This window comes from Ambystoma mexicanum, chromosome 11, assembly GCF_040938575.1.
Source record: "Ambystoma mexicanum isolate Mex_15411 chromosome 11, UKY_AmexF1_1, whole genome shotgun sequence".
In the NCBI taxonomy this organism is placed as follows: Eukaryota; Metazoa; Chordata; class Amphibia; order Caudata; family Ambystomatidae; genus Ambystoma; species Ambystoma mexicanum.
Genome location: NC_090934.1, coordinates 861,207,738 through 861,220,218, shown reverse-complemented (window position 1 = coordinate 861,220,218; position 12,481 = coordinate 861,207,738). Strand labels below are relative to the sequence as shown.

At 47.6% G+C, this 12,481-nt stretch overlaps 1 protein-coding gene across 1 annotated transcript in view; it reads right to left on the bottom strand.

Moving 5' to 3' along the window:
- MYRF (myelin regulatory factor) overlaps positions 1-12,481 on the bottom strand; it is a 568,116-nt gene that overhangs the window by 116,313 nt on the left and 439,322 nt on the right. Inside the window, exon 13 of the mRNA XM_069623888.1 lies at positions 11,773-11,881. Within this exon, the coding sequence (XP_069479989.1) occupies positions 11,773-11,881 (109 nt within the window). The remainder of the gene's footprint in view (positions 1-11,772; positions 11,882-12,481) is intronic.

Genomic DNA, 12,481 nt, shown 5'->3' with positions numbered 1-12,481 from the left:
CCTCTGCATCATTAATCTGTCCGAGAATTAATGGAAGAAGAATCCATTGGTTGGCCTATGCAGATGACCATGTGCTTCTGGATGGCTCAGCGATAGGGCTGCAACAACTCCTGTCAAAACTTAATGAATATGCTAAACTGAACGGTCTCATAATTAATCCATCTAAATCTAAGGTCCTCATCTTTAAACATCGAAAAAAAAAGGTGACCTCAAGAAACTGGGTCTTGGGCAGCAAAGCAATTCCACGTGTGGACGAGTTAATATACCTGGGATACGAAATCCTAGCTCATCCAACTTCAAACAAGGTGATATACTCCATTCTTAGGAAGATATCAAAAATTATTGCACAAATGAAAAATCTGAATGGAAGATTCTGCAAATTCTCAATAATTCCTCTCAAGAAGTTCTACATAGGTAAAGTTGTCCCAGTCCTCCTCTATGGCCTCGAGGCAAAGCCTCTACTGTGGAACTATCATTGGAGCAAAATTGAGGGTCTCTTGTGGAAATCTTCCCTCCATCTTCCATTGTGCACTCCTCTCGTTAGTCTGAGATTTGAGTTGGGACTGACCTCTTTGAGTTCCGCGCGGAGTGGAAGCTATTGTCCCTCTATCGTAACATAACCACAGCCAGTATATCCACTCTTTTTTTCGACGTAAACCAACATCTAAAAAAGGCAAAATCAAAAAAACTTTTCGGCTTAGAAGAAAAGATTGGTTGTATTTTATACAGGCTGGGATTAACAACAGAAACTCTTATACAAAATCCTTAGAAAGTTAAAAAAAAATTAGGACCGAAGGACTGGATTAAAACCATCGAGGGAGTCAGAAGCCTTAACCCTCCAAATCTTTTCCTGAAAGTGGACAGAAAACTTGGCACCATCCCACATTACTTGGAAAAGTTCCCGGACCAAAAAATTAGAAACAACTTTCTCAGACTCAGACTGAACATAGCCCACACGGGTGAAATACTGGACCAAAGAAACCAGGGCGAGAAGGCAATAAGCCTTTGCAAGATCTGTGCCTCTCCGAATTTACAATCCCTCAAACACCTGCTGCTGGAGTGCGAAGGCACATGGGCGATTAGAGTATCATTACTGGGGAGATTTGTAACCAGAGAGGAGAGCCTAGTTCAGGATGCGTTTTGGGATAGACTGATCTCCGGCCAAGAAGTAATGTTAACTGCTGCGATAGTAAAAAGTTTGGAGAAGCTTACTATCTTAAGGAACTATCAACAGACTAGCCATGCTCTCGAGCCCTTCAGTCAATGGGATCAGTCTACTTAGTTAATCCCTGGTTTCTGAGCCTTTATCGTACCCTTTTTAGTTTACCTTTTTATTTTCTGTTATCTTAAATATGCAGGAAAAAATTGCTGTTTGTATGAAATCTGAACTTTCAATACTTTTCCTTTGTAAGGGTTTTCTCTTAAACCAAAAACAAATAAAAAAAATAATAATAATAAAGTAATGTATTTGCAGCCTGAGCATCATATCGATCTGCAGAGCCACGGACGCTGTGCGTGTGTGTGTGTGTCTGCCCTGTTGTGTCTTGGGGAGCTGACAGTGCTTGAATGTCCGGCCTGAGCTGATTCTATATTTGGCTCAGGAGAAAGAAAAAGCCCCAAGGACACGTTTCTTGAGCCTTTGAACTAAAAGTACGCTCTGTAAAAATGAAAATAAGTAGTGGTAGGGCGTAACAATGATTGATATTACACTTCCATCTCTGGGCCTAGCAGGCAGAGCAATGATCTCGAGAGGAATGGGGGCGAAAATGATGAACCTGCGTTGTCTAGACAAGTACTGTGAACCCACACATGAGGTGCTGTCAAAAGTTGGAACCTGACACGAGAAAGTCAAGAGCACTCGGAAGTGAATGAAATACAGAGAGGAGGACTTTAAACGAGACACTCACCAACGCTGGAGTGATTACTCAATCTCAGGTTCCTCACGATGCAACAGGTTCAAGGACCATAGCTCCTGCTTACAAAGGCGCACTTTCTTTAAATCATCAAAACATCAAAAAGTGCAGCCCCTTTCCTGGACAGGTTCAACTTCAGCTGCCTCAGCGGCATCCGCGAATGGAGAGCTAGTAAGCAGGCCCTAAACTGAACAATGCTGCCGTGCTTCTGGATAGCTAGTAAGCAGGCCCTTAGCTGAACAATGTTGCCGTGCTTCTGGATAGCCAGTAAACAGGCCCTAAACTGAACAATGTTGCCGTGCTTCTGGATAGCCAGTAAGCAGGCCCTAGGCTGAACAATGCTGGCGTGCTTCTGGACAGCCAGTAAGCAGGCCCTAAACTGAACAATGTTGCCGTGCTTCTGGACAGCCAGTAAGCAGGCCCTAGGCTGAACAATGCTGCCGTGCTTCTGGACAGCCAGTAAGCAGGCCCTAGGCTGAACAATGCTGCCGTGCTTCTGGATTGCCAGTAAGCAGGCCCTAAAATGAACAATGCTGCCGTGCTTCTGGACAGCCAGTAAGCAGGCCCTACGCTGAACAATGCTGCCGTGCTTCTGGATAGCCAGTAAGCAGGCCCTACGCTGAACAATGCTGCCGTGCTTCTGGACAGCCAGTAAGCAGGCCCTTAGCTGAACAATGCTGCCGTGCTTCTGGATAGCCAGTAAGCAGGCCCTACGCTGAACAATGCTGCCGTGCTTCTAGACAGCCAGTAAGCAGGCCCTAAGATGAACAATGCTGCCGTGCTTCTGGACAGCCAGTAAGCAGGCCCTAAACTGAACAATGCTGCCGTGCTTCTGGACAGCCAGTAAGCAGGCCCTAAGCTGAACAATGCTGCCGTGCTTCTGGAAAGCTAGTAAGCAGGCCCTAAACTGAACAATGCTGCCGTGCTTCTGGACAGCCAGTAAGCAGGCCCTAAGCTGAACAATGCTGCCGTGCTTCTGGACAGCTAGTAAGCAGGCCCTAAGCTGAACAATGCTGGCATGCTTCTGAATAGCCAGTAAGCAGGCCCTAAACTGAACAATGCTGCCGTGCTTCTGGATAGCCAGTAAGCAGGCCCTAAGCTGAACAATGCTGCCGTGCTTCTGGACAGCTAGTAAGCAGGCCCTAAACTGAACAATGCTGCCGTGCTTCTGGACAGCCAGTAAGCAGGCCCTAAGCTGAACAATGCTGCCGTGCTTCTGGACAGCTAGTAAGCAGGCCCTAAACTGAACAATGCTGGCGTGCTTCTGAATAGCCAGTAAGCAGGCCATACACTGAACAATGCTGCCGTGCTTCTGGACAGCCAGTAAGCAGGCCCTAAGCTGAACAATGCTGCCGTGCTTCTGGACAGCCAGTAAGCAGGCCCTAAACTGAACAATGCTGGCGTGCTTCTGGATAGCCAGTAAGCAGGCCATACACTGAACAATGCTGGCGTGCTTCTGGATAGCCAGTAAGCCGGCCATACACTGAACAATGCTGCCGTGCGTCTGTTGCTCCAATGGAGGGATGGTTCTGAAGAGTGGACACGGTTTTTGGAAAAAAGTGGAATCAAAAGTCCTCTTGAAGCAACAATGGAAGATTCTAAACATGAATTAGCGGTGGCAAACCTCTAAGGACCGAGCATGCTCAAAAGTGATCACATTTTGGGAGAAGAGAAAGTGTCCAGAGGGGCAGTTTTATTGTTTCAGGGTTAAAAAATTGAAATGGGGCAGAGCTGCGGAGATATTCAGGGAACCTTCTGAAATGGTTCCTCTGCAGCCATTTCCAGGAATTGTAGAAGAGTCAGCGCGGCCCTGCTCACGGTTGAGCCTTGACAGCGTGACGGAGTCCCTTCGGTCAGACAGCAGGCGCTCTCCACAGAACACGCAGGGTGGGCTCAGGAAGGGCCTCTAGTATGCGACATCTTTCCTCATGAAACGAGGTTCAAGTGATGATTTACTGGGGAGCAACAGGAGCTTTTTGTATGACAGCTTTTCTTCAGATTTACTCGAGATGACTTTGACATGATGATGGCTTATTTCTTAGGGGAATTGGTGTTGATGTTCGCCTTATATGGCGTTATTTTTTAAAGCAGGTGCGCCTTTAATTTTTTGCGTTTGTGTACAAGGCAGCGGTGACCAAAACTGAAAGAGGGTTCAATAAAGAGTGAAGTGGACTGCTTGGGCGTGCAAAACAGACACATTGTCTAAATGCCAGTCAAATGGGGTAATAACATCTGGTATTACAGTGCTTAGTAACTGAAGGAGTCTGGCATGAAGCACTGTATCATGTTATCATATTGTTATAGATTGTTTTTATAGTCAGTGGGCGTTGTGATGAGCAAGTCAATGGTCCATTGCCTGCGTTAACGTTGCTCTAGGCGAGGGGAGCCCTCACAAGATGCGACTTGAAATGTACCTAGAAAGATATACACTGCTTCTGTTTAGATCGTATCAGACTTAACGTTCTCAGGGACAGTCAGTAAAACAGCAGTGGCGGACTTAACGGTCGGCAGACAGACAAATGGCGAGCGGGCCCCTGTGCCCTGCCCCACCTCTTCCCTTCCCAGTCTCTCTCTGAGACACACGTTGCAGTCAGACCCGAAATTCAGCAGATGGTCACAGCGCACTGTAATGGAGGCAATGAATCTATTAATGGGCGTTAAACGCCTGCCCCGCGGTGCACAATGCCCACTATTACTCTGTGTTAATCACTTCCCAGTTGTTCACTGCAGCTCGGTCCAGGGTGCTCTGACTGGGCAGTTTACTTCTCACCTTATCCCCTCTCCAGAAACGCACGCTTCTCTGCTCTAGAAAGTGTTTAATGTATTATAGTTAAGAAATAATGCAGATTTAAGCAGACCTGAATTCAGCTTGTTGTAATATTAGTTCAGGGCTGGATGTCTGCGCTCTCGGGCCTTAAAAATCACAACTTAAATAAAATGAATCATGTGTCCCTAAAGTTCATCTTTGCGCAACTCCGCTCACTTTGGGGCCCCTCCTCCAGGACCCGCCCACTTGGGGGCCCTCTGTAATTTTTACCCACTGGGCCCTTTGCCTTAAATCTGCCACTGTAAAACAGGCAGTCAGTAGCTCTTAGACTACCAATGAATGCCGTGCGTGTGTTCTCGAGGAAACGTGTAAGACCAGAAAAACAAATGTATGGGTTTAAATAGCCACCAGATGGCGCCAAAAGTAAAGAATCCCTGGAACATGTTTACGTTCACGAAACTGGGAACGCCACGTTTCGGCGCGGGCCATTTTGTCACGCCACTGTGGCCGCAGAGGCCCTTTCGGCGCGACCATGGTGGAGCCAATTCGGCGCCGGTCATTTGGCAACGCTGAGCAGCCGATTTCTGTTACCCTTGCACATAATGGGCCACGGCAATTTTATGACCCCTGAGTGGTGTGACGTTGCAGGGATGCTGAAGTGACATGACAGCCATGTTAAGCAGCTACAACCTTTCCAAGCTCCACTGGCCAGATGTGAAGATTTATGGCCGGATTTTGAAACACGGTGAGCTCCGTTTTTAAAGTCCGATGATTACGACCCAGTAAAGTGTTAATGATAGTCTGTGGTGGAAATCCATTTTCTGACCTCCGAGATTTAATGGTGGGGGCCTATTTACAGACATCCGCGATTGCTGCCATAATCGGCTCCGTGGAGATATTTCAAAGCTTTATCCCAGAGTTTCGGATGTGTTTGACCTGACCGTCTTATACTCTGGCTCGAGAGTGTTTGCGGTCTGTCGCCAGAATTGCGCTGCATTCATTTAATTCACTTCCGTTGAGAAAAGGAAAGAGCGCGACACTCTATTCAGTAGAGTTTCATGTACCCCATTCGCGCGGCTTACAGGGGGGCAGGTCAGAAAACCAGAAGGTAGCGCATATTCAAGCCAAGCATCAAAGGTGGCACTGACACACTGCCCAGATCTATACAGTCACCATGTGTCCGAGGGGTGGGCACTCATGGCACATAGATTGGGCATCACAACATTTAAGTTGTCCACCAGTTAGTCAGGCTGCTTTCTGCATTGCACTTCTGGGATCCCGGGTCGCTTGACGCAGTGCTTTTAAAGGAAAGCAATGAAAGTCTTCTGGGTGAGAGCATTACGGGCTGACAGCTTTTCAAACATCAAGTGGGACATATTTATTTGTTGTTTGTTCCGGCAACATGTGTTAGAAATAAAAATGCAATGTTTGCATTTATTTGACAATATATACCTATTGCATGTACATGGTTTCATGTAACTGTTTAGTATGTATTCCATGTACATGGTTTCATTTTTAGTATGTATCGCATGAACAGTGTTTAATCTTCAAGTAAATATTACTATGTAAATTACTTAAAGTCAACAGAAGGTGGCGCCAAAGGACTTACTTTGCAGTGCCGAAACATGCCGACGCCTATTAGTCCCCGCGCCCTGCCGGCTGCGTCGACATGGCACCTGAGCCCAAACGGCCGCGCCAAAACATCTGGCGCCAGAACAGCCGCGCCAAAGTGTCGTCCTTCACACGGAACTTCAGCCAGGAACATCCCAGCTGTGTAAAGGAAGATACTAAAAAGGATGAAAACGCTGCACCGCTTCTGCAGTGGCCCAGCCATATAGAGCACCGCTGCCAGATCAGCAGCAGCACTCTATTTAAAATATGGTATTAACTGCCCGCTGCTGCGCTGGAGCGGGGAGTTAATCACTTCAATACAGCACAGCTGTCAAGCCAGCATGAGGCGGACTTTGAAAGGCTAATGAAAGCATCCTGCTCTCGTGCTGGAGTGCCCGGCGTCAGCACGAGAGCGGGGCGCATTCCATTTCAATAGGGCACCTGCCACGCCGTCATCCAACACACCAGCTCGGGGAAGCCCTTGAAAGACTCTCCTGAGCTGGAGTGGCAGGCAAGCTAATATGGCGCCCGGGGCGACCGCCTGGGTGGCACACACCTCACGCCGGCTCTGTGCTTGAGCATTCTAGGCAGACATATATATCTTGATTTGTTTAGGCATGGGTGAATGAGGCTATGTTAATATCTTACCCAGAGATCCTCCTGTTCTGCCATGGATCAGGGCTGGGCTCGATGGACTGCATCTGCAGCCCTGTCTTGACTGTTGACACTATCTGGTTTGTGTTTACCAATGAAGTCACGTGATTGGGGCGACCGCTCCCATTTCTGTGTGAAAGTGGATCCTCTACAGCACTGGGTTAAGTGGGATACGGATTTGAGGGTCAGGAAGACTTCATGAGTTTTGAAACAGTATTTGGTGAGATCCCCGTCAAGTGTCTTAGAACTCTCTCCTAGTGTGAGGGATGCAGATTCACTCCTAGTGTGAGGGATGCAGATTCACTTCTAGTGTGAGGGATGCAGATTCACTCCTAGTGTGAGGGATGCAGATTCACTCCTAGTGTGAGGGATGCAGATTCACTTCTAGTGTGAGGGATGCGGATTCACTTCTAGTGTGAGGGATGCAGATTCACTCCTAGTGTGAGGGATGCAGATTCACTTCTAGTGTGAGGGATGCAGATTCACTCCTAGTGTGAGGGATGCCGATTCACTCCTAGTGTGAGGGATGCCGGCACTGTCCTAGTCCCCGCGAAGCTGCCACTTTCATAGTCCGAGAAGGGATGTTTCGACTCACTTCTAATCTGAGGGATGATGACTCACTCCTGTTCTGGGTATTGCTGATATTCTCCGAGTCTGAGGGACGTGGACTCTTTCCTAGTCTGGGGGATGCTGAAACTCCCCTAATGTGAGGGATGCCGACACTCTCCTAGTCTAGGAGGGATTCTGGCACTCTCCTTGTCTGAGGCATGCTGACTCTCGCCTATTCTGAGGGATGCCGACACTCTGCTATTCTGATGGGTGCTGATTCAATGCTATTTGTATGGATGCTGACACTCTAATAGTCTGAGGCATACTGACAATCCCCTAGCCGGGGAGATGCCGATTCTCCCCTTTTCTGAGTGACATATGATGCAAGCCCTTGACATCACACACAATGGGCCTCGTTTCGAGATTGGAGGTAGTCATGGCGCAATTTGCGCCATGACTTCCCCCAATGACGGTACCGGCACCGGTCTCGTTCAATGGGGACTTACCGGTGTAGTCCGACCTTTGCGGGACCGGTAAATCCCCATTGAAAAAACCATTCCCCATTCCCAATGAGCCCCCATAGGGCTCAATGGGAATGGGGAAGTAGCTAATAACGGTACCGCAATTTATAGTACCGCTATTAGCTCTGAAGTCCCTTAACGGGTCCCGTCCATTACGCCTGGTCAGACCAGGCATTAAAGGAGGGACCCGCTAAGGGACCTTGTAGTAGGGCGGTAAGGGATTACCGGCACCGGTCTCCTTACCAGTGCCCGGTATCCCTTACCGCTGCCCGGTATCCCTTACCGCTGCCCGGTATCCCTTACCGCCCTACTCGGAATGAGGCCCAATAACTTCATGGCCCACCTCAATGTATGTTTTTAAAACTTACATCATTACAACACATTACAATGGGCACAACCTTCCATGTTAAGCTGATTTCGGTAAAGTGAGCAAATGCAGTACAATAGCGCACCACAATGCATATGTATAACGAACATCAAGCAGTAGGACATTAGCATGTACCAATGCTTTACATTGATTCATTCATTTTTGTCATTCGTATAGTGCCTTTCATCATGATTATGGTCCCAAAGCACTGTTTGGTTGGACACCCTCGGAGGGACCGGAGTCCAAATTTGGGAGAAATTGTTGGTTGGTATTATGCGCGTGTGCATTTTGGCCATTACAGTTATGTGAGGGTGGCCTAGGCCCTGCTAGTCACCCATTTCGAAATGGCATGTGGATAGGCGCAACAGAGGTAAACTATCAACTAAACAGGGTGGATTGTGTTTGAGGAGATAGAGAATTATGTGGGAAGCTACAATTCGTTTTGTCGTTAAAGGTAGCTTCATTCTTATGACAGAGGTGTTGTGCAATAGTGTTTGTGTTATATGCGAGCGCAGAGTGTGTGAAATGAGCCCGTGCCTTCCGCTAAGTTTCAAAGGTGCGGGGTGTGAGTAGAGAAATTGGGTTAGCTGTGCACACAACAAGGTTTACATTCTGGGTTCCGTCTACGTACAAAGTGCAGTGCTACGTACAAAGAGCAGTGCTACGTACAAAGAGCAGTGCTAGAAACAAAGAGCAGTGCTACGTATCACCTAGATTCAAAAAGGGGAGCAGGGCCTAAAATGCGTGGACAGAGTGACTGATTTTAGAAACACCTTATGCAATATGTTGCTACCTTACACAAGTCGGCTAAACGCAGAATATGGCTACCTTACAACATGTAGTACAACATAACACTAAAGGCTTAAAATCTTGCAAACATATACCAGTCACATCCAAAAATATGTCTTGTTGCCATAGGCAGACGACCAGCAGCTTTCATCCGGTGGTGGAGTAAGGGATGCCACCGTTCCAAGTGGAACTAAGGGGGATGGGTGCCCATTTCCTTCAGAACTTGATGCAGCATCACCAGCCCCCGGAATAAATCATGCCCATGAAGGTGCATTCAGTCTATTGCGCTTTGTAACTGACAAAGAAGGGTCGACAAAGCCACTAAAGATAAAGGACACTGCAGTAGTTTAAAGAAATTAAAAGGCAGACAGCAATGCCCCCTTCCAGGTGACACCTGCCAGCTGCAATCACTCTCTTTTCTGATGTTTTCATGATTGTTTGGGATACTTTACCATCAAATGGGCAATGTTGGTAATATGAGATGCCTGGTAGATATGCCCAGATAGAGGGCCCGGCAGCAAAAAAGGAGCAAAGGTGTGTGCATCTTCTATCTGGATGCTGCATGCTGCATAGGGAAGACATGTCATATTTGTATAGTTACACACTCGAAAGATGAGAATAAGCCGGGGCAGATTTACAGGCATATCTGCCTCCTGGCAGGTTAGGCGGGCCTCAGGATCTGGCAACAGCAGTGGACTGGACTCTGGGGAGCTCAGGAGATTTCCCGGTGAGCATCTACACCAAGGGTCTCTTGTGTGGGTAGCCGTAGTTTCCTGCTCCCCTTTTAGCCATGCGCCCAACTCCATCCAGCTCCCCTCACCCGACACATCCCTTTTTAAGTCAAGGATTTGTTAAGTGTTATAAATCTTCCAGTCCGTTATTCCTGACTACTAACACATGTCAGATGACACTTTTTTGTTATGTTTTTATAGTTTCGAATCCCTATAGAGGGGCGAAATGTCACTAATTGCACTCATTTCTTACACATGTTCCAACTCCTCAAACCCAACTTCGAGAAGCTAGGCTTGCTTGCACAGAGTAATATGGAGACACTTTGAAAAAACTGTCCATGTGAACTTTTGGGTCCCAGCCAAGGAGAACTTTTGGGTCCCAGCCCACCCCTGCCTGGTGGTCCAAAACTGATCACTTTGAGAAGGAGGTGGTGCTAGAGTAATTCAGTGCCCCGGGCCATGCATGTGACTGGATACAACCAAAAATGCCCCAATAGGGAGGGGTGATCCTTCTTGTTACATACCAAGGGTACCCATTTCCACAATTTGAGATCCAACAGGTGTAGTAGCTTTCTTTACGGCCCGTTTCACTCCCCACCCATTTCACCCAGCAGCAGCTACCATTGAAGCGTGTGCAGGCACGGAGGATTCCCGAGTCAAGAAAATAGGATGTCTGAAGTCACAGCGCATTCAGAGATATGTCTGCCCACCTTTGCTATGACTAAGCAAGCATCACCGGACAACTAGCACGTGCCTATGCCTCTCCTTCCTTTGATCTTCAGCTCTGAACAGTGCGCATGCGCGCACTGTCTGTGTCCTCAGACATTCCTTTCTCCTATGGGCAGGAGAGTGTCTAGCCGCTGACCGGATCCTTGGCTCAATGCAGATCGTCTATGTCTGGAAGAGATCCGCAGGTGTGCATGAGACAGAATCCCCTCGTCAGATCAAGGTTATTTTTAATTTGATGGCATTGATCTGGTCTGATTGAGGAGAAGTCTTTGATTTCCTCATCTTTGGCTGACACGCTTGTTTTAAAAACGAAAACAGGTGTGTGGTCCAACATGATCTCAATCCTATTTTATTTTGACATGCAGGCACAAGTTTTCAAGCTGTCAATGAGTCGGTTTGAAAGCAGAAGATTGAGCCTTCCACACTTAGGATCGGGTCAGGTCTTCTGAGGATTATGGAAGAGGATGGTAGTACGGGCCTAGATGTTCCACCTCGACTGTGTGCATCTGTTCAACAAAGGGCCTGATCGGTCAACGCTTTTGTAGGAAGGATTCCATGGAGCGACCTGGCCTGACACCCTGTGGTGGGCTGTCACCCCATAATTACCTAGTAGATCTGCCTTTTTTCCTCTGGAGTTCTGAGCCAGCTGTGAGCGATGATGGAGCAGGAAGTGAGCGTGGATAAGAAGCTTCTAACAATGGCACTGGCATTCTTGCATGTTCATAAAGGCATAAGGAGAGTGCAAGTTGAGTCTGAGCCGAGCACAAGGGTCACAGTGCTTAAGAGCAGCCTCACAATCGTGTTTCTTTGGTTTCCAGGGAAGATATCCTGGAAGCTGGTATCTAGACCCAAAATATCAAAATGGCGATGCAATCTTATAGGCTTTTTCATTGCAAATACGTAGGAAGAATCTTTACAGATGTTAAAAAAATGTAGGGTATTATATGGTTTCAACATATACCCTGTGCTTGCATTTTGTAAGTTCATGGGGTCACTTCTCCAAATGCACCACTTTGGGCAGCGATCAGTGCAGTGGTAGTACAGCAAGACAGGTTGCCAATTATACCCACACTTCTTATCCACCAGTGAGAACAGATCGCAGGAGCACATGATATAGATGCAAGGCAGGCAATCATCCTACCTGTCTCTGAGGTGTCGTTGAGCCCCGCTGTGCTGGCAAACTCCGGCTTGTAGTGATAGTGAACGAGGCGCATCTGGGAAATGCGCTTCAGCTGCTCCGTGGTGTCCACCTGAGCCAGACCAATGAGGAGGCAGGAAGAGAAAGCGACAGGGGGAGAGACACATGAATAAAGCGAGCGGAACAATGACGCGACAGAGAGTTGTGTGTGAGAAATACACTTTTGGAGTAACAGGAAAGAGTGATTGAGAAAATCGGGGCACAAGAGAAAAAGAAATAACGACGGGACGAGGAGGCAGAGAAAGAACAAACAGATAACAAGAGGCAAATGCGCGAATCAATGACTATAACATGGCTTCCAAACTGTACCTTCCCCCATGCCCCTCTCCATTCTCTAGTAGTTTATCCATGGCAGCAGATATGGCTCTGCCACTCTCCCTCCACCATGGTGGCGCTACTTCCAGAATACCTACCAATGGTAGGATTATAGGGATACCGAGTAGACATGCCCTTGGGCAACACCTTCATTAGGCAGACGCCTTATGCCAGGGCAGAGCACCATGTGCCCAGTCCCTGGTGGGAATTCGATTTGCTTTTGCACCATACACCTTTCGAGAAGAAACACTCACCGAATCACAAATGGATTGCTCAGAGACTCTGCAGGCTATTCTAGTTTCACTAAATTCTGGCAAACTTCAATGCCTTGGGACAA